The sequence below is a fragment of the Loxodonta africana genome, chromosome 10, assembly GCF_030014295.1.
Source record: "Loxodonta africana isolate mLoxAfr1 chromosome 10, mLoxAfr1.hap2, whole genome shotgun sequence".
In the NCBI taxonomy this organism is placed as follows: domain Eukaryota; kingdom Metazoa; phylum Chordata; class Mammalia; order Proboscidea; family Elephantidae; genus Loxodonta; species Loxodonta africana.
This window is the reverse complement of record NC_087351.1, coordinates 30904648-30927547: the sequence shown is the minus strand read 5'-3', so window position 1 is coordinate 30927547 and position 22900 is coordinate 30904648. Positions and strand designations below refer to the sequence as shown.

The window sequence follows — 22900 nt, the reverse complement described above, 5'->3', positions numbered from 1 at the left end:
CTTTTTACCCATTTTGCAGAGAATTACTAGAATTCTCTGAGATACTTGCTCTTAAAGCATAGTTGGGTGTTTATAGCATAAATTGAAATCCTTTAAAAGGGGTCGTTTTACCTTCTAAGAAGCTGGGGAGTAAGAACAGGGAAGGAGGTAGTATAATAGTGCCTAGCTGACTGTTGTATTTTTCAGTGTTCTTATTCTTTCACCTGTTATGTTATGTGTAGAAATTTTAGTAAACTTTGATGTGAATTATCAGTTTGGCCACTGCATGTCCAGTGGCCTAAGATGAATTCTATTGAGGAAAAGAATTTGAGACTGTGGTTTATTGTTTGAGTGTTTGGGGGAATATTCCATGCTAATCTTGGTTTGATCTGTTTGTTGTGGTTTTTTGGCATAGTTTTTTTTTTTTTTTTTTTTTTCCCCATCTGCTGTTATGAATTTATATCAACAGCTTCAAAATTAATCCTCTTTGGTATTTATTTTTTCAGCTCTTCTTTCGACTTGGATTATGACTTTCAACGTGATTATTATGACAGGTATGTTGAAGGAATTTTATTTTCTGTATGCTGGCAAAAAGCCATGTAGTAAGAATAAGAACCATTTTGTTCTATTTTGTAGTAATGAACTTTCCTTTTTATAGTAATGAACAGTAAACGTGTTTTAAACGAAGTCTGTCTCCTTTTTGCCAAAACAAATAGTACTTCCTCCCAAACCATCAGAGGTAGACTAGATACGGTGATATTTCTGTTGATTTCAAACAGTCAGTTAATATATTGTCAAGGCATATGGGGCTGTCTGTTTTTTCTAGACTATGGTTTTTATTTTCCACTCTTGAGACAAATCAGTTTTGTCTTTATTTTAACTTGCATACCAAATAAAAGTAAGGTCTATCTGCCTTGCCTAAGGGTGCAAATGGAACTCATTAGTACTTCTGTGTTGTCTTCATTATTTCTGTTGTGTACTTGCGACTTGGTTGGGGAAATAGTCGTGTGCTTGTTGGGCATGTTTGTTCTTTTTCTTTTTTCCCTTCTGCTGTTAGGAATTTGTTTTAGGGGAATACAGAAAAACTTACCAGAGATGATCCTTTGAAAATCATATACCTTCTTTTAAGCAAACCATCTAATACACACAAAATTGAGTACAGTAAGCAGTATGAATTAACAATACAAATTCCTTTGGTAAAGTGTTAAGAGCAGTATTGTAGGTTGGTGAGTGGTGGTGGTACAGTTTATAAGGCAGGGAGGTTGGAATAATTATCGTTTCTTCCTGTGCCTTTAGAGCAGCCTTGGTGCTTAGAGAATCATGAGAAATAAAATTGGAAGATGAGTGGATAGGACTGGGTGGTAGATGGCTTTGAATGATGGATTTAGGTATGATGGTGAAAGAATTTGTCATTGGAGACAGGAATGATATGCTAAAAAATGTTACTGACATTTGTATTCATTCTGATAACAGTAGTCTTCATTGACATTAAGTAAACATTTGGTTTTTCTGGTTTACCGTTTTAAATAACACAGTATATTAAAAGTTTATTGACCATACTCAGGTTAGACTTGATAAACAGTTAATTATTTTTCTTTGCTTTTTTTCATCTTGGAGAGCTAATATTTCTATGATCTGTATTTTTATGTTATTAGAACATCAATCTCTGCTTTTGGAGTAAAATCAGTATCTTGTTTAAGTAAAAAATGCATCACAGAAGAGAAACATGTGAACTGAGTTCAGCAATCATGAAAGTGGGTTAAGAAAGAGATTGAAGTCAGCATGAGCAAAGAACTGAAAATGTACACTAATGTGTTTCAGAAATAGCCATTAAAAGGACAGAAAAATAAGACTGGAAAGATAGTTTGGATCTACATCGTATGTAAATGCCTTGAATGCCATATTACTATTATATGCTTAATATGTCATTAATGTCATTAAAATGGATATTTCATTTGTCCCTAGTGGCTTGTTAAGGTTTTTATGGTTGCTTATGTTTGAACGGAAACCCTGGTGGCACAGTGGTTAAGTGTTACGGCTGCTAAGCAAAGGGGGTCGGCAGTTCGAACCTGCCAGGCGCTCCTTGGAAACTCTATGGGGCAGTTCTACTCTGTCCTATAGGGTCGCTATGAGTCGGAATCGACCCAACGGCCCTGGGTTTGGTTTTGGTTTTGGTTTTTGGTATGTTTGAACACATCTTTTGAAAATGGCATGGTTTTTGTACTTCGAAATTAAAAAAAAAAAAAGACTGTCTTCAAAGTTGAGAGACCAGATCTGGACATCACTTTGCCACTGAAAAACTTGGTCACTGATTGAGTGACTTGCAGGCACTGAAACCCGGTTTGTGTGAAGCAGCTGCCCTTTGTACCCTTTCTGCACGTAGGAATCACTTGGCCACGTTGTGATGACACTTACGCCTTGTCATACTTGCTGGGATTCTTAAACAGCTGGTCTAGACAGACTCTTACATATTGGCATATATATTTTAAAATTTCCTAAGAGATTCTAAAGTCCAGTCAGAGTTGAGAATCCGTATAAAGAATTAAGAGTAGTTCTCTTTCTGTGGTTATTGTTTCTTGGCTAGTACTCCTTTCAGAAAACTTCTAATAAACGCCATACTTTTTTGATATAATTTCTGGGGGATCACGGACTTTTAGGGGTAAGATATACTTAATTACCAGTGTATTGAAAATTTACTGCTCTACAGTTTCTTCCCCCTTAATAGTCTTCTAAAGTTTTACTTCTGTCTTTTTGATGAGGCAGATAAAATTTTTTTTGTTGTTGTAATAATAACACAACATTCACCAATTCAACATTTTCCAGGTGTACAATTTAGTAACATCAGTTACATTAATCATACTGTATAATCACCCATAAGAAGCAGAAAAATTTTTGATTACTTCTATTATCTCATAAATAAGAAAGAGAAAAACTTGTTTTAAGTGAGAGATTTGGAAGGCACTGGTTGAAAACGGGATACATACAGCAAGGAATGGTGGAGATGTTTATATGTTTGCAGAAATAACTTCAGATTTCTTACTGCCACTCTTTGGTTCTAAAAATGGGTGGCCATACCACTGTTGGTCTCACTGTTTGGCATATAGAATGTTAATGAGAAGGAATCTTTACCCTTCCATTCTAACCTCAGTCAGTAGGAAAAGATCCCTAATGACTAGTGGAGCAACAACCATGTAGTAGCAATGAACAACATTTTTTTTAATCAAGAATTGTAGAAGATGAGAACATGTTGGGGACTTTACGTGCCTCAGGTTGAGTTGAGGAATTCGCTTCATGTGTTGTATGATGTATGTGATGCTGATGAGGGAGAGTGCGTCGTTAAGTTGGAAAGTAGCAAATCCATTAGATTGCTGGTTTGGAAAATGTGCTTTCTTAGGTAGGAGCCGGTAGAGGGTGGAAAAGCTACTCAGGAAAATGGTATTGCTTTTCCTTCAAAAGTCATCCTGAAGATAATTTATTGGCAAGGTTCAAATTTTTGTTCCTATCCTAATGAGTAATTTAGTAATCTGGATCAACTATGTTAGTTAGGTTACTTAATAAGAGATGCGAAATTGGGTCCGAGATGTGCTGAAAGCTTTGGATCTTCCTATTTAAATAGGGTTAAATCCGTGTCTGCTATATAATCACACCCTTAAAATGAAATTAACATAAATGTTTCAAATATAAATTTGGTATTTTTTTAAGGCCATTTCTTTACTATCCAGGTTTCTGGGACTTTGAGTTCTACCTGTTGTTATACTGTGGTAGGAACATAATAGTTGCTGTGCAACAGAGAAGAGTAATTCAGGAATCCAAGAACATGTGATTTAGAGCAGGTTATGAGCAAAGCCATTACATAATGTATTTCCCTAGTCCCCTCCTTTTTCTTATCTCTAAAATGTGAATAATATACCTACTCTTATGGTTGCTAAGAATACTAATGGAAACGTGAAAGATATGAAATTGCATTATAAATGATCCAAAAATATTATCATAGTGTTTACAATCAAGGGCTTCCCCTATCTTTTTAGTGCCTGAGGATTCTTTTTTACTATCAGAGGTTCCATGGATTCCTTGCATGTTAAAAATTCCACTTCTGAATTTGTATTTGATTAACCATATTAACATTGGCATACAATATTCCTACTACATATTTTGTTAACATTAGATACATAACTAAATGAAAGGAATCATGGATATCTCCACCCCCAAAATAGCATCTGTAGTATGTCCTAGGTCTCTTTATGTATACCTGACAGCAGTATTCCAGCTAAAGCATAGTAAAATGAAGAATTAGCGTTTGCTTTCTAGAGATTGTTTTTATTTCAACTGTTTTGATGTTAGTCCCTTACGGGATATTTCAAATATATGTAAAATAAGATGGTATAATGAATCTCTGTTCATCACCCAGCTTCAATAATTAATTCTCCCATGGCCAATCTTGTCTTACCTGTTCTCCCTCCCTGTTTTTTTTTTTTTTAATTGTGGATATACATCAGAAAGGTTGCTGTTTTTAAGTATACAGTTCAGTGGCATTAATTACAGTCACCATGTTGTGTTAACCATTCCAAAAGTTTTAATCACCACCACACAGAAACTAGGTACCCCTTAAGCAGTAATATCCTATTTCCCACTTTTTCCTGGCACCTTTTGTCTCTGTGCATTTGCCAATTCTAGATATTTCACCTAAGTCACTCCTGATTATTTTGAAGTATTTCTCTGAATTATTTCCGTATATCTGTAAAAACTGCTTTTATAAATATAACCAAAATACCATTTATAACTAAAATCATATAATTCCTAAGTATTATCTAGTACCTGGTCAGTTTTCCACAGACTGTTTTGCTGATTGCATTTTATGTCATTTAGCATGTTCCTTTGCCATTCATATTTCCTGTGAATTGGCGGAGAGTTTTGAAGGCTTGATAAGGCTCAGATTCTATTTTCTTGTTTATTTCATTATTTCTTTACTGTGTGTATAAAAAAAAACCAAACCCATTGCTGTCGAGTCGATTCCGACTCATAGCAACCCTATAGGGCAGAGTAGAACTGCCCCATAGGGTTTCCAAGGAGTGCCTGGCGAATTCAAACTGCCAACCCTTAGGTTAGCAGCCAGACCACATAACCACTACGCCACCGGGGTTTCCACTGTGTGTATAGGGAATGGAAAAGAAGACCAGAATGATTCATAGAGGTGTGTTAAGCATGATCATGACGTTTGACAGGAACTGTAAGAATGTAGGCACTGGGTCTTTTGCAAGGACAAACATTTTATTTATCAGAAGTAGGTGATTTAACGTTGATGTCTTATGAAAATTTAAGAGATTTGTATTCTTACTTGGGTATTCATTGTTGTTAGTGATAAAGTCCCAAAGATTATATATTCGTTACTTTTCAAACTGGAGCATAGTCAAAATTTGAAACTTATGTAAGTCACTGGTGTTCTATTAAGCTGTCTTCTGAGGAGACAACAGAGGGTTAGATTCTGTAGCTTTAATGTTGTACCCTGCTCTGCGTGTAGTAAGATTACAGATTTTCATCCATGGGATGGGAATAAAAGTTAAGAACTCTTAACTGAAATCATAAAAGATAGCCTTGATTTGGAAGAATTTTTAGTGCAAGATTTTGCTATATTCCATCTTGTTCTTGTAGAATTTTAGGTTTTGAGTATTCCAACGGGACTACCAGGAATAGTGCTGTATGCACAAAGATAACTAAATGTACTACTAGCCGAATGGTTGGTGGTTCAAACCCACCCAGAGGTACCTCAGAGAACAAGCCTGGTGATCCAAGGGATCATAGCCTTGAAAACCCAGTGGAGCAGTTCTTTGCACATGTGGGATCAGCATGAGTGGGAATCAACAGGTTTAGAATGCTACAAAGTTGGTCTTAACTGTGTCAAATGAGTCTCTCATGCTCAGTATCAGTATCACTACTGTGAATCTTGCTCCTTAGGTAGGAATTAGAGAACCCAGATTGCAGTTTTTGCACAAAGCTTACAAATAATGATAATAACTAATATTATTTTGCAGGCAAAGGAAAGATAAGCTATTATCTCTTGGTAAATAGGACAGGCTGCATATACTTTTATACCTTCTTAAGACTGTAATCCCAGGGACAAGAAACAGAACTGACTTGTTATCTTACAGTGATAAATGTCCTATCACAATTGAATTAGTGGAGTTCAGCAGAGGGACAGATCTCTAGGGCACAGAATATATAGTAGTAGCAGGAGAAACTCATTTGTGGAGATTTCTTTGTGGTATTCTTACAGCAGTCATGAAATGATAGCATTCCCAAATTACATTCATTATAGGCAGTAGGTCTGATTTTTATTTTGTAATAGCCTGGAAAAGAATTCAGTTTTTTGGTATGTTCTTACAGGCAACTTAATTTTGTTTGATCTTCTCATGGGAAAGCTCTCCAATAGTTTTTATCAACCTAGAAAACCCACTATAGGGGTAGGTTTAGATTTGTTACCTGTTGCTTATAGGTGCTTTGTGAGATAATTGTAGATTGCCATATAGTTTTAAGAAATAGCAGCCCTTGTACACTTTGCCTAGTTTCCCCAATGGTAACATTTTAGAAAACTGTGTATAATATCACAACCAGGATATTGAAATTGATACCATCCATAGATCTTATTCAGATTTCCCCAGTTTTAATTTACTTGTAGTTGTGTGTATGTTTCAAGTTTTACACAATTTTATCACCTGTTTAGGTTTACGTATTCACCATCACAGTCAAGATACTTACTGTTCTAATACCACAGGATCTTCTGTATCACAGTTTTATAACCACCCCACGTTAGGTTAGCCAGTTCCCCTCTATTCCAGTCCCTAACCCCTGGCAACTATTAAATTGTCTTCCATTTCTAAAATTTTGTCACTTCAAAAATGTTACCTAACTGCACTCATAAAGAACATGTAATCTTTTAGAATTGACTTTTTTTGCTCGACATAATTTCTTGGAAATTCATCCATGTTGTTAATGTGTGTCAATAGTGTGTTCATTTTTATTGCTGGGTGCTGTTCCACAGTATATATACACCGCAGTTTAACCATTCATCTGTTGAAGGAATCTGGGCTAATGGTAGTTTTTAGCTAACACAAATGAAGCTGCTATGAAAATTCATGAACAGATTTTTGTGTGAGCATTGTTTTCACCTCACATGGGATAAATGCTTAGTTTAATTGATGTGTGATTGTTGCATGTTTAAGGAGCCCTGGTAGTGCAGTGGAAACCCTGGTGGCATAGTGGTTAAGTGCTATAGCTGCTAACCAAAAGGTCAGCAGTTCGAATCCAATAGGTGCTCCTTGGAAACTCTGTGGGGCAATTCTCTGACCTATAGAGTCGCTATGGGTCGGAATCGACTCGATGGCAACAGGTTTTGGTTGGTAGTGCAGTGGCTGCCTGCTAACTAAAAGATTGGTGAATTGAACCCAGCGGCTGATCCTGTGAAGATTACAGCCTTAAAAACCCTATGGGGCTGATCTGTTTTGTCCTCTAGGGTCACTATGAGTAGGAATGGACTCAGTGGGAACGGGTTTGCATGTTTAGTTTTTTAAGAAACTGCCAAACTGTTTTCCAGAGTGGTGGTATTGTTTTATATTTCCACCAGCAATGTATGAGTGGTCCAGTTTTTCTCCATTCTTGTCAGGATTTGATACTGTCACTTTTTTATTTTAGCAGTTTTAATGGGTGTGATTTTAATTTTCATTTCCCTGTGGTTAATGATGGAACTTATTTTCATGTACTTATCATCTGTATATCCTCTCTGATGCATATCTGTTCATTTTTTTTTTTTTGGCCCATTTTGTATTTGTGTTTTTTGCTGTTGAGTTTTGAGAGTTATTTGTATAATCTAATAATAATCCTTTGTTGGATATATGGTTTGCAGATCTTCCAGTCTGTAGTTTGTCTCAGAAGAAAAGTGTTTTAGTGTTGAGGAGTAGGTGATGTTTGTGTCAAGACCTCTTGGAAGTAAGAGAGTGGCTTTGAGTGTGTCTGTGGGGACAGCTTTACAGGCAGGAATATTAAATAGCAAGTGCAGTGGCCCTGAGATGGAAGGTTTCTTATTGTATGTAAGGAACTACAGTAGGCCAGTTTGACTGGAGCAGCATAATCTAGGGGAGAAAAATAGATGGCCTGGTAGAAGAGGGATGGGTTGAATACACATTTTATAGAGCATGTTAAGGCATTGTTGGTCTTTAGCTTTTAACTCTGAATGAGATAGAAAGCCATTGGAGGGTTTTGAACAAAGAAGTGAGAGAATCTCATTTAAATTTTAACAATCATTCTGATTGCTTTGAGAATAGATAATAGATGGCTGCAAAACAACCCAAGCAACCAGTCATTTTGTGTTAGACCAAGGAGGTGACAATGGGTGGAGAAGTAGTTGGATTTTGAAGTTAATGCTGACAGATTTCTTTACACGTCAGTGAGAGTGAGGGCTGGAGGAATCAGAAGGTGTTACTGAAGTTTTTGACTTGGACAAGTAGAACATTGGAATTTACATTAATAGAGATGGAGGTGGAGGAAGAACACAAAAGGAATTAGGATGATGGGTGAATATCAGCAGATTAGTTGTGGACATAGTAAATTTAAGCTCTAATAGACATTTATATTGAGAGATGTTAAGTAGGCTGTTGTTTATGTAAGTCCAGGGGAGTCATCGGTGTATAGGTGGTAAAACTGTTAGGCTGGATGAATGGATAGAAGAGAGAGATCCCTGGGGCACTGCAACTTTTAAAGAGTGGGGGAAGGGGAGAAGTGAATGCTCATCTGGCTTGATAAAATGAGAATATAGGAATGAAGGGACTTACATGTTGTTATTGTATGACCTGTAACCAGTATTCTTGGTAAATAAAAATATTATCACTTGGATGGAAGGCTCTTTATACACTTTATACAGAGAAACAAAACCAGGGATTTTTTTTTTTTTTCCTTAAAACAATTTTGGATCCTATCCTGTTTCCGAATGAAGGATCAATCCAGTTCCCAAAGAAACCTACATATTTTTGGCTTAGAAAGCTTTCAGGTGGATTTTCAAATTATCTTCTCATGGAACATGTGTAACACGGCTTCCCAGTGAGTCCGTCAGGATAAATCACTATGTTTTCTTACTTGTACGACTCAGTTTTTAGTATTATAAAAGTTAGAGAATTGGATGCATCTTAAAATGAGTATGTACACTTAAAGTAGGGGTAAAATGTTTTGTGACACAGTTGGCTGTGAGTTACATTTTGAACTTGTGAAAATCAAAAGTTAATTTTTTTCTGATAAAAAGTTGTCATTGGTTCTACATATTTATAGGGGCTATTGATTACTTTTTTTTTTTTTTAAATAGTAGGGATGCAGTAAGTGTTCCCAACCTAGATGTGTTCTTTGGGGAAAAGTTTTAAACCCTTAGAGGTAGTAATAAACAGTTCCCTTTTTTAAAAAAAATAAATTATTTTTCCTTGTATAATTAATAGTTTGAGTGATTTTTGTATATTAAGTGAGCCTGTACAGGTTGGACTATCAGATAGCCTACTGGTTTATTATTTAATTCATTTATCTTTTAGATGAGCAATGTTTGCTGTTTTTATTTTTGACTGTTACACAGATGACATTTTCTTTAATCTGTCCATAATACACCATTAGTTAAAGACAAAGCAAAGAAAGTTAAAGAAAATGAAATGTAACTATGCAGCTTTACCTGGATAATTTCTATTGTATCCATAAACTATATTATTAAAACTAGTGATAGTTATTTTTACTGTATTTGTTCGCAAATAATGTCCCCACGTAAATAATGTGCCCACACATGAAATGCGTACAGCATATAACATGCCTGGGAAGGTAACGCCTGACGGATCGGGTGGTTGGCAGAAACGTATTAACACACGGTTATTTGTGTAAAAATACCCAGTCATCTCCCCCTAGGTTCACTGAGGCAGTATGTTTATGGTAGAGTACTCACAAATAGCATTTAGAAATCTTCAAATATAGAAACAAAAAAGGTAAAGATCTAGCTAGTTGATTTACTTTTAGGACAAAAGCAAGAATTTTAACCTAGGTCATGAAAATGAGCTTTTTGGTTTGGGTCAGTTTTTGCTGTTATAACATGGCTTCATATTTACATTTTAATGGAAACCTAAATTAGACATGCTACATTGCAATTATTTAGTAATCGGGTTTTTCTTACATAATTTAAAGCAAAGTGAACAGCCTTCTTATAAAATTAAAGCTTTGAGGAATAATATACAATCTCCAGATTAATAAGCCTGTCTTTAAGTTGAATTTGTGCATAACTCGGAACAGTTAGCTATGATTCGTATCTAATGTCAGTTAATCAAATGTCTTAGTATATAGTGTATAGTGTACCTTTTTATGCATAAAAAACATGAAAGGAACACTTCCAGATACACTGAAACATCTTTAACATCGTAAAACAGTAATAATAATGTTTTGATGCATGTCACAAAGGAGCACCTGTTTGTTATTGGGAACAATTGTGTGTACCTCGGATTTTTAATATACAATGTTGTCAATAACATTAAAATGAATTAAAAATTTTAGTTTCTAATTGCATATAAATTATTCAGTACCTGTTTCCTTTTTAAATAAGTTTTTCTATATATTTAAATTAACGGCACATAGTTTTTACTAATATATTTGAAATAGTTTTCCTTTTGTTATTTAGCACATTAGAAAAAATGTGATCAGAGTCTGAAGGGCTTGTAAGAACTGTATAGTCCAGTGAAAAATTTTTGTTTGGGGTTTTTTTTTTTCTAAATACCTAAATCATTCAAATTTAGGTATTTAGAAGAAAAAAAAACCCCAAACAAAAGGCATTCACAGAGAGAGAGCGAGAGGGAAAGAAATATTAAAAAATACATGTTATGATGTTGAAAGGTACCTATCCATGTTTCTTGAACAGTTATGGAAATTCTGGTATTTATGAGGTTTAGTAACTGGTATTTTATGTTTAGCTCATGTAGCATAACCCTTAGTTTCAGTGCATAGGTCTTCTTGTCTTTTTCTACACACAAAAAAGTCTGTAAGGTCTTATTCCACAAAATTGTACAGAATAATGTTTGTAATAGGTGTTTTCTGAAGGTTTACTCTGGATGACGTATTGATAAAGGAAGTATTCTTCCACTAGTAATTTTTAGAAAAGGAAATTATGCTTTTTGAATAAGGGGTATAGCTAGACATGAATCATAGCCAAGGAATTATTTTAATTAGGGTGACTAAGTTGGCGCACATTATTAGGAACCAAACAGAACAATTATGTCGGCAGAAAATACTCACTCAGGGCTTTAGTGTGCTTATGAGTTAGTGTGCTGGCTTCTATCTCTAGAGAGTCCCATTGGCCTACAGAGTTTGAGGCAAGTTTCTGTTTGTTATCAGTTTGGGATTTCAGGGCCAAACCTAGAGCTGTGACAGGAAAACCTACTCTTTGGGCTCTTTGGTCCCCTGCATCGTCTGCACCTGTGTCACATTGTTTCCTCTAGATACATCCCAAAGACTGCATTTTACCATTATTCATTCTTTGGGGTCTTGTTCATCTTCACATTCTTAAAATTGTTCTTTTTGATTTTTATCATTCTTGGATATATACCTATCTTTCTTTACTCCTCCAAATGTAAAGCATGATTCTCAGAAATGAGCCCATAGTATTCTAGATTTGGTCTGGATTAGCTCAGATAGAACAGTATCTCCTAAACACTTCAATGAAATTATAATATGGTTGCATATTTAAATGGATTTTGATAAAGACAGTGTTGTACTAAAAAGTAGTTTTATAATTAATGATACTCTTTTAGTTTCTTAAAAAATAATCTGTCAGTGCAAAAGGGAGCTATTCTTAAAATTCCTAAATTTTACAAGATCGCTGTCATCCGGAGAATTTCATTGTTGTAGCTATTACCTTTTTAATGTACTTACAGTACTTTTCTGGGCAACAGTATCTGAAAATTAGTTGGTTTCCAAAATTACTTGCTATTTGACAATTAATATGCCTAAAACAGGTTATTTTAATCTATCCTATTTTTTTGTACAGAGAGCAGCTATAGTATATTAAATAAGTATATCCAGGATAATACAGAATTTACTAATAGATTAACTCTAGTTTCTACTTTGGTAGTAATTGAAATGTATTATCATTAATCATTGAAGAGCACCATGTTTTAATTTTGACCTCTTTTGGACAGAATTTCCATTTAAGAAGCTTGCTTTTGAAAACCTGTGTTTTTAATAAATGCCTTATAATGCTTACGTTTTAGCTTGGAGGTTGGGATGGAAGGCTCTTTGTCTCATCTATATGTTCAAGTAGTTGGCTAATTAATATGTCTATAGGAAAGTTTTAACTTTTTGTCAAGTGATGTTTTCTTTGCTTTTTATGCTAATTAGACTTATTTTTAAGTTGTTAGGATAAAAACATATATAATAAAACATTTTCTAATTCTACCTTTTTTTGTATGTACAGTTCAGTGACATTGGTTACATTCTTCATGTTGTATAATCATAACTACTACCCATTTCCAAAATATTTTACTACCATTAACCAAAACTCATTGCCTTCTGAGCTAGTGTTCAAATTTCTGGTGTAGGGTACAGTCATATTCTTAGGATTTTAGTGTTAGTTCCTCTGCTAATAATGAGATTTTTATCAAGACTTTTAAAAAAGCTACCCTTGATCAATAGGGCAGTAGCAGCTATTGTTGCCTCATGTGATTAATTGTATGTCTTTCCCATGGGGAAAATGGTTATTTAATTCGTTAGCAGGCACTTGAAGCTGTCATACTGAGGTTCCTGTTACCTATTTTATTGCCGTTGAGGCTTACCATAGTACGTATGGTTTTTCACTTCCGCCTCCTCTCCTTATGTATTCACAATCATGCGCTTTAACTAATTTTATAAGGCATGGCTCATTTAAACTTCCTGAGGAATCTTTGTAATTGAGAGTCCCACTTTTGCTTAAGCAGCGGTTAACTCCTGTGGCACTCAGAGCCCTTTAGCACTACCAGTTGATCTTTGTAAATACCTTTTTTTTTTCCCCAGAGAACTGGAGCATTAGGCTCCCCAGTATTTATGGGGCCATTCCACAGATTCAAAGCAAACTGCATTTTTGTTTTGTTTTGCTTACGGCTATTTACCTGGGTCAGATGAAATGTGACTCAAAAGAAAATCTCGTTTGCTGTGAACTCTAGGGTATCTGAACGGTAGCTCATTTGTTTACAGATTGGTACCAGTGAAAGTGAGTGGGTTGGGAGGATGGTTCGATCTCTAAAACCAACTGGACCGGACCATTAGCTCTGTTTCACGCCCAAAGATACCAATAACTTTGACTTGCCTCCAAAAATTGTCAGAATCTTAGTTTCTCAACACTGACATTTTACAGTTTCTGACTCATACATTGGAAAGTTTGGGGCCCAGAAACCAAAAGCTTTATGTAAATGGAAGATAAAAAAAAAAAAAAAACAGTGCCATTGAGTCGATTCCTACTCATAGCGACCCTACAGGACAGATTAGAACTGCCCCACAGAAATGGAAGATAGTAGTAATAATTAGAAGGTTAATGAGTAATTTTTGTCTGTCTTAATTCCCATGAGCAGATGGAAACTGACCAGTATATTAACTAAGTTAGTACATGTCTACTGAGAAAAAAATTCTGTAGAAGGACTGAGGACTTCTGGATCATAAATTTTTGTTTCCTAATTTATTGGAACTCAAAGTTGAAAGTTCCTTACTGAAGCTTAAAATAAGCCACATAGTATGAGTGCTCTGGTAACTTGTACCCACATGATTGACTCTTCGGCACATGGCAAGTGAATAACTACTGTGCTTCAAGGAGGAAATGTGCTGAGGTGGTCTAGCACTGAAAATTGCTTAAAATGAAGTTCAGTATAACTTGTTTGTCAGTTTTTATAAGCTTTTAGGAAAAAAAAGTCACACCTATGAAGAGAGGAAATACTAATTTCTTAAAATAGCTGGAGGCATTTAGATGGATTTATATGGGAGGACCTCTTAAAGCCAATGTTTACAATACCAAGAATATTGAAGACTATGTTATATACTTACAGCCATATAAGAAGGGACACTGGTCACACTACAGATGATTTATAAAATTGAAAAGCTGCTTAATGTGTCACACTTGTTCCTTAAAACCTTTGAATTTAGGCATAGCAGTGATTTTTTAAAAAATAATTTACTTTTTGTCATTGAATATACACAGCAAAAGCATAGCCAATTCCAATTTCTGCATGTACAATTCAGTGACATTGATTACATTCTTTGAGTTGTGCAGTCATTCTTACCCTCCTTCACTGGTTGTTCCTTCCCCGTTAACATAGACCCTAAGGGTTCCTATCCTTTGGAGTTGCTGTTGTGAATTTGATCCTGTATGGATAGATTTTTAAAGAGCATAATGCCGAAGGCAGACACTTTTTACTAGTTAAGCTAAACTATTGTGTGGTTTTAAAAAGTCTTCAAAGGATATTTTTGGTTTAACGATTATCTTAGGGCCATAGTTTTGGGGTTTTTTCCAGCCTCCACATCTCCAGAAAGACTGGATCCCATGAGAATTTGAAATTCTGTTCCACATCTCCCCCTGCCCCCTCCAAGTCAGGATTCGTGTATTGACTCTCTGATCAAAATGTTCAGTAATGGTAGCCTGGCACCACCCAGTTCTTCTGGTTTCACGGCAAAATGACAGGAGGCAGTTTAGCCACACATTCTGTTTTCTCCTCCTATTGCTGACTCTCCTCCTTCCTCTGTTGCTCCAGGTGAATAGAGACCAATTGTTTTGTCTTGAATGGCCACTCGTAAGCTTTTAAAGTCCCCAGGCAGCAACTGACCAGGAGGTAGAACAGAAGCATTGAACATGTTATTAGACTAAGTAACTGAGATGTTCCATGAAACTATGACCCTAAACCTCCAAACCAAGGAACCAAATCCCATAAGGTGTTTGGTTGTACATAAGCAACCTCAGCAGCTACTTTTTTTGTTGTTGTTGGTCAGTGCTGGTTCAACTTGTCTCAGGTATACAGCTTACTAACAGCAGTTAATCAGCTGTGCAGCCCTACCCTTCATCAGTGTAATTTTTTCCTTCAGTGTAACTCAGTGCTTGATAACTGATATCCTCCTCTTCTCCCTCCCCTCACCCCTAGTCACCACTGATAAACTTTGGTCTCTACTTATTTGCCTTTTCTTTTTCTATAAGTGAGATCATACAATATATATATATATTTTTAGTAGACTTTTAGAAGAATACCTGGGCCTGTTGGGGTTGAGTTGACAAAAAGCTGCAGAACTAGGATTAGATTTTTTTTCTACTGCTTATCTTCTTACATTGTATGAGCTCTTTTACATACAAATGATAGCATGAAAAACGCAGAAACTTAATATAGAACTGATGACCATGTAAACATAAAAGTTTTTTTGTTGTGTTTTTAATTTGTCTTTACAATTGTAAAAGAGGCAAATCCAAGTCATCACTCTGTTTCCTTATCAGTCACTAAAATACTAAGTATTTTCTTTTTTTTCTTTTTTACTGTACTTCAGATGAATTTTTTATTTTTTTTTTTTTAGATGAAGATCTACAGAACAAACTAGGTTCTCATCAAACAGTTAATACACACATTGGTTAATAGCCCCACAATATGTCAGTACTCTCCCTTCTCAACGCTGGGTTCTCTGTTACCAACTTTCCTGTTCCTTCCTGCCTTCCAGTCCCTGCCCAAGGGCTGGTGTGCCCCTTTAGTCTTGTTTTGTTCCATGGGTCTGTTCAGTCTTTGGCTGAAGGGTGAACCTCAGGAATGTCCTCATTAGTGAGCTGAAAGGGTGTCTGGGGGCCATACTCTCAGGGTTTCTCCCGTCTCTGTCAGGCTAGCAAGTCTGGTCTGTCTTTTTGAATTAGAATTTTGTTTTACGTTTTTCTCCAGCTTTGTCCGGGACCCTCTACTGTGATCCCTGTCAGAGCTGTTAATGTTGGTAGCTGCGCACCATCTCGTTGTACTGGACTCAGTCTGGTGGAGGCTGTGGTAGATGTGGTCCATAAGTCCTTTGGATTAAATCTTTCCCTTGTATCTTTAGTTTTATTCATTCTTCTTCGCTCTCAGAGGGGTTAATACTAAGTATTAATGTAAGACATTTGGAATTTAGACTTCTGGTAGAAACAGTAGTTAGTCGGACAACCAGTATTTATTGTTTGCTAAATATGTGCTGGGTAGTGAGTTTAGGCGTTAGAGAACAAGATAAAAATAGTTTCTGCCTGTCGGAGCATTGAATGGAGTTTATTCTTAAAAAGTAGTTAAGAGTTGATAGTAGCATGTTAGAACCCCAGTTAACCGGTTTTGCTATGATTCCTTCAACTGTATGAAATGTTTTTATAGGTAAATAATGATCAGTATTGTTAAAAAAAAAAAAAAAAAAATGTGATGGCACTACTAATAGTGCCTTAGTACAGAGGGACCTTTGATGTCTAGTGTTTTAAGGCCAAATCATATCATTGGATGTATGTGTGTATATAAAATATTTTCTTGAAGAAAAGTTAACTGCAGTGTTGAAAACATACCATTAAAGAATGGATAGTTTTGGTGGCTTTTTGAGTGACATTAAATTAACAAAAATAGAAATGATTGTGAAACAGTGAATACTGTTTTTTAGGTCTTGCTGACATATGACTTAATGTTGGTGTGAAGGAATTCTGTTTTCCTTTTCTCCAATAGGATGTACAGCTACCCAGCACGTGTTCCTCCTCCTCCTCCTATTGCTCGAGCTGTAGTGCCCTCAAAACGCCAGCGTGTGTCAGGAAACACGTCACGAAGGGGCAAAAGTGGCTTCAATTCCAAGAGTGGACAGCGAGGATCTTCTTCCAAATCTGGAAAATGTATGTATTATTGCAGTATTCTGTTTCTGATGTTTTTCCTGTGACAAAATGGGAAATTAATAATGCAGTTATAATGCTTAGCTTTTCTGCACGTGGCTTTGCGTAATCAAAATGTTGTAGAGAAGACAGTGATTAAGGAGCCAACTTGAGACTTCCTTCTATCCCTAAAACCAAAAATCATACCTGTTGCTGTCGAGTCGATTCTGCCTCATAGTGAACCCTATAGGACAGAGTAGAACTGCCCCATGGAGTTTCCAGGGAGCGTCTGGTGGATTCAAACTGCTGACCCTTTTGGTTAGCAGCTGTAGCTCTTAACCACTATGTCACCAGGGTTTTCTTCTATCCCTAAGAGCTTGGTAATTTGAAGAAAACCATTGGACTTTAGAGAGTTGAGGCACTTGTTAAATTGTGAAAGTGTTCCTTTGTGTAGTTCCAGAAGCAAATTCATACAGTATTTATCACATATGAGGATTTTCCTTTTTTTATATTGAGCTCCTTGTAAGGTAAAAATAAAAGTAAAACATGACAGAAAGGTGCTTTAAAATAGAATTGAGGTCTTTAGCAGGTCCTATGGGAGTCCCTGGAGCCCTGGTGGCTCAGTGGTTAAGCGGTTGGGCTGCTAATCAAAAGGTCTGCAGCTCGAATCCACCAGCTGCTCCTTGGAGATCATATGGGGCAGTTCTACTCTGTCCTGTGGGGTCTTTATGAGTCGGAATTGATGGTAACAGGTTTTTTGTAGGAGTCCCCAATTGGCAGAAACGGTTAACCATTTGGCTCCTAATCGAAATGTTGGCTGTTCGAATCCCCCCAGAGCTACTTCAGGAAAAAGCCCTGATGATCTGCTTCTTAAAGGTCATAGACATTGAAAATCTTATGACATGCAGTTCTACTCTGAAACACACGAGTTCACTATGAGCTGAAATTGACAGCCAGCTGGTTTGATTTTTTGGTTTACATAAGTCAGGAGGCTGTACTACTAAGGGGGACTAACCCTATTAGATTTCAGTTTTCAGCTACCAACTAAAAGATTGAAGGATCCCCGTTAACTGGCATCACTGATTTGCTGGCTCCGTTTCTCCACAGGGGTCTCCTATTGCCTGCTGGTGTAGTCTAGTGGGAATGTGTTTGGTCTGGTAGTTTCTGTTTCATTTAATTCTTATCTAGGGTTTTGTTTATATTAAAGTGAAAGGAGATGACCTTCAGACCATTAAGAAGGAGTTGACCCAGATAAAACAAAAAGTGGATTCTCTCCTGGAAAGCCTGGAAAAAATTGAAAAGGAACAGAGCAAACAAGGAGGTAAATCTTTATGCTGTTTAATGGGTGTAAAGTTGGGTTAGTTACCGAAGATAGTTGAAAATATATGTTGGAATAGTGGGGTATAAAGCAATTGAGTTTGAAACTTGGGGAGTTGAATTGGAAAGGGCATTTGTGTGGGAGGATTTAGACTTGTGCTGCAGTTCTACAGTCATTTGTGGGGAGTGTCTACATCCTGTGGACGTTACTTGCCCCTAGACAGACTTGTCCTTCTCATCCCCAGTAGAGATGAAGAATGATAAGTCAGAAGAGGAGCAGAGCAGCAGCTCCCTGAAGAAAGATGAGACTAATGTGAAGATGGAGTCTGAGGGGGGTGCAGATGACTCTGCTGAGGAGGGGGACCTACTGGATGATGATGATAATGAAGATCGGGGGGATGACCAGGTGAAAACCACGGGAAAGGAAAGAAAGAGGTGGTGGAGGGGGGATCAGGGACAAATGGAGTGCCTCTAACTCCATCCTGTTTGTGTCTGTTTCTCACAGCTGGAGTTGATCAAGGATGATGAAAAAGAGGCTGAGGAAGGAGAGGATGACAGAGACAGCGCCAATGGCGAGGATGACTCTTAAGCACATAGTGGGGTTTAGAAATCTTGTCCCATTATTTCTTTACCTAGGCGCTTGTCTAAGATCAAATTTTTCACCAGATCCTCTCCCCTAGTATCTTCAGCACATGCTCACTGTTCTCCCCATCCTTGTCCTTCCCATGTTCCATTAATTCATATTGCCCTGCGCCTAGTCCCATTTTCACTTCCTTTGATGCTCCTAGTAGTTATGTTAAGTCTTACCCTGTAATTTTTTGCTTTTAATTTTGATACCTCTTTGACTTAACAATAAAAAGGATGTATGGTTTTTATCAACTGTCTCCAAAATAATCTCTTGTTACGCAGGGAGTACAGTTCTCTCCATTCATACCTGAGTTCAGTAGTTGCTTCCCTGACTGCAAAGGCAATCTCATTTAGTTGAGCAGCACCTGAGAGCAGCTTTGAGTTAGAGGTATGTGTGTTAGACCCCACATAAGAGTGCTGTGTGGGGTTGTTCAACACAAATGTAACAGTGTATGTTTTGTGAATGAGAGTTGGCATGTCAAATGCATCCTCTAGAAAAATAGTGTAATAGTCTTAAGATTTGTTTTCTAAAGTTGATACTGTGGGTTATTTTTGTGAACAGCCTGATGTTTGGGACCTTTTTTTCTCAAAATAAATCCTTATTAAACCAGGAATTTGGAGAAAAAAGAAAAAACCCTGGTTTTTTTATTTTTGTATTTTGTAATTGTTGACTTCGCATTCTTTGTTTTCAGCTGGCCTCCACAAAACCCCTAGAAAATATACTAGATGTATTTTGCTTGGAGTCATAATCATTGTGCGTATCAACATACACTACTCATTCTGTTTCACTGGGGGAGGATGTTTCATTAAGGAAACAAATAGCTTTAATGTGAAATGTAGGTTGTTCTGCAAAGTGGCTTTTACACCCTATAGGAAAGTTTGTGAACCCTAAATCTGCATTTTCATCAATGTTGTGTGGTCTAGCTGACACCTTTTTTGAGGTTTTTGTTGTGTGCTAATTTGTCAAGATTTTAGTAAAATTGAAACAGCTGCAGAATGAAATGTTTGTTTTCTTCCATTTTGCCCCTTTAGTTATTATTTATAAGCTTTCCAGTTAGCATCTTAGTCTCTGGCTCAATGCTACTGAAAGCAGGAAAGCTCTTTTCTGATCTGTAGCCAGTGCCTTCCCAGGTGACTGAGAACATAGTGAGGGCTATAAATTTATTTTACTTTCTCAATCTGTTAATGACATTTCATCCATATGAATTTTTGCCATTCCATACCACCTTCATTAATTACAATGACTTTTAGGCATAATATTTCTTAACTAAGGACGTATTTATTAAACAGCTGCCAGAGCTGTGATCTAGTCCTAAAAGGCCCAGTTTATTTTATTTTATAGTTCAGCTTTTCTAGTCGGGTAGGAGAAAACATGGTTAGTTTGACTATTTTCATGCGCACAGGATTGGATCCCTCAGATAGTTGCTGTTGTTTGGTAGCATGCAACAAAATCAGTCTTTGTATCCTACCTACTAAGGGCAAGGATAGCTCTGGAATAGCTACAGCCTGTAAAAGTCATGGAAGGAAAATGGAGGGCAGAATGGAAGAAAGTGGCTAAGCTGTGAACTACCGGTTGGAGCTGAGATCCACAATATAAGTAAACTTCTCTTGTATGTTAATTCATAGTCAAAATACTTGTACCCATCTGGTAATCTGACCTGATCTCATGTTACACAGACTCACTCTCAGCACAAAACGCATGACAGTGTAATGAACCTGGGTACTTAGAAGAAAGTATAAAAGTTCTAAATTGCTAATAAAACCTGCCTGTTGAAGATTATAATGTTACCAGTGTTTAGAAGGTAGTGGTTAAGTTAGACCTGAACTGAAAGTGTCCGTTTCCCTTCAATATAGAGATACAGAACCCCCTTTCCAGCACAGAAAGTTACGTTTTGCTTTTATTTCTTAGAAATTCTATGTATATTATAGGACTTTTGGAAACCCTGGTAGTGGTGTAGTGGTTAAGTGCTATGGCTGCTTACCAAGAGGTCAGTAGTTTGAATCCACCAGGCGCTCCTTGGAAACCTTCTGGGAGCAGTTCTGCTGTGTCCTGTAGGGTCACTATGAATTGGAATCAACTCAGTGGCAATGGATTTTGATAGTCTCTAAGGGGGCAACACACTCTTGAAAGAAAGTAAGATTTAAAACATAAAGATGTGTTTGGGTCTAAGAATCAGAATAGTGGGGTTTTTAAATGTGCCATCAGATCTAAGAAAATAAGCCTTGAAGCTTATAGGAGTGCATTTTCCTGCCAGTGTTGGAAAGCAGGAGGAAGGTGGGATGACTAAAAGAAGTCCCTCCACACATTTCTTTCTGATGCTGCATGATCTGTATTGGATAAACTATTCTTTGGAGCTCACTGGCTTAGGGTACTTTAATGTGCTGCTTTTACCAGTGGAAGGAGCTAACTGGAAGCTCTCAGATTGGAGTGGAGGGTAGATTTGTAATGCTAAGTAAGAGGACCATCACTTGATTTACATTTATGCGACTAGACATTAACCCCAGTATCAACTGTGAGATTGGTACCATCCAGTTATAAGCATGTATTACAAAGGGAAACAGGTGTAACAAAAGGAAATTAATACAGACTGGAGGAAAAAGATTGTGATAATTGGAAGGGAATAAATGGAGTCAAATGTGGATTTTGAAGAATGTAATGGAGGAATGGAAAAAAAATACAACCAACCGTTTAGTAACATGGTAACTATAAAACATCAATAAGCAGATCCAGTAGACCACTTAGCAGCAGTATGTTCTGTGCAAAAGAATAAGCTATAGGAAGTAAAGCCCAGGGGCAAGAGGTGAAAAGTAAAGAAATGGGACAGATGCTAAGAGACACTAGCAAGTACTATTCCAGATAACCTATATGAGTTGACAAGATGTTTTGTGGAAGTAGTTGGGGAATAGGGAAATAGCTATATATTTAATGAGATCGGTCTAAACATGTACTTCGTTTTGGGGACGCATGACTGGCCTGGGACAGCATTGACCACTTATAACCTAGCTGTTTGTTCAGGAAAGAACCTATGAGGTCTGAGAGACAAAAAGTCAGCCACATACTCTACTTGACAGTTGAGTATGAGGAAAATTCAGCTGCACAAACGTCAAATAGGGTTTGAGTTTCTGGACCATAATTTAATGATCACCTCAACCAAGAATGGAGTGCATTTCACTAATTTAGAGGATCAAAGAAAAAAATACACAACTCCAAGAAACCAGTTAGCAATAATAATAAACATAGATTAGGACACTGAAATGAGTGAGTGGAGTGTTGTTAGTTGCTGTGGATTCTACAAAGTCAGTTGAAAGAACTTTATCAATGGTGTTCCTCACAGCAGTAGTCAGTTGTAGGAATGGTGTTTGTTCTGACTAATAAGCAGCACTGTGTTAGAGAATTTTAATGTTTGGAAGGACCTTGGAATAAAGTAAAAATGTGGCCAGTTAAGCACAGGGAAAAGTTGGAAAAGTCCCGAATTTGAATTTCCGTTAATCAAATTCTAATGAAGTAAGAGAAATCCTCAAAACAATATGTGGTTGCGCTAGTAACTTTACAGTTACCAAAAGAAAAAAAATCCAATCATGGAAAACCTATTTCAAGAGTGCAAGCCGGGAAATCTCTCCCACCACTTAGGTGGTTATTTTTAGCTGCCTCCAAGTTGACTGACTCGTGGTGACCTTACATACAATGAAATGTAAACTGGTCCTGCATCATGCTTGTAACCAACATGCTCCTCGGGTCCATCATTGCAACTACTGTGCCAATCCATATCACTGGGGGTCCTCCCACGCCCTCGTTGGCCTTCTACTTTGCCAAACATGATGTCCTCTATGGATCCCTCCTGATGACGTGTCTAAACCAAGCGCCTTGGACAGTGTTGTATCGCGTTCCATAAGGGTTTCATTGGCTAATTTTTGGAAGTAAATTGCCAGGCGTTTCTTCCTAGTCAGCCTAGAAGCAGCTCTGAAACTTGGGTGACCCTGCTGGTATTTGAAATATTGGTGGCATAGCTTCCAGTATTATAGCAACGTGCTAACCACCATAGTACAATGAACTGACGCGTGAATGGTTGATCACTTGGGTTAGAGCTACAGAAAATCGTGGAAAGAGGAAAGGAGATAATGGGG

General features: G+C 37.0%; 1 protein-coding gene across 14 annotated transcripts in view; it reads left to right on the top strand.

Annotated features, from left to right (window-relative positions):
• HNRNPC (heterogeneous nuclear ribonucleoprotein C) overlaps positions 1-19493 on the top strand; it is a 61789-nt gene extending 42296 nt beyond the window's left edge. For 12 of the 14 annotated variants that reach the window (XM_003421622.4, XM_010600987.3, XM_023540637.2 and 9 more), the window contains 5 exons: positions 486-533; positions 16695-16855; positions 18039-18152; positions 18394-18554; positions 18654-19493. In XM_003421622.4, coding sequence (XP_003421670.1) covers positions 486-533; positions 16695-16855; positions 18039-18152; positions 18394-18554; positions 18654-18737 — 568 coding nt within the window. In that variant the 3' untranslated portion in view covers positions 18738-19493. The remainder of the gene's footprint in view (positions 1-485; positions 534-16694; positions 16856-18038; positions 18153-18393; positions 18555-18653) is intronic. The other 2 variants (XM_023540640.2, XM_023540639.2) reach the window with 1 other exon arrangement.
• The last annotated feature ends 3407 nt before the right edge of the window (positions 19494-22900 follow it).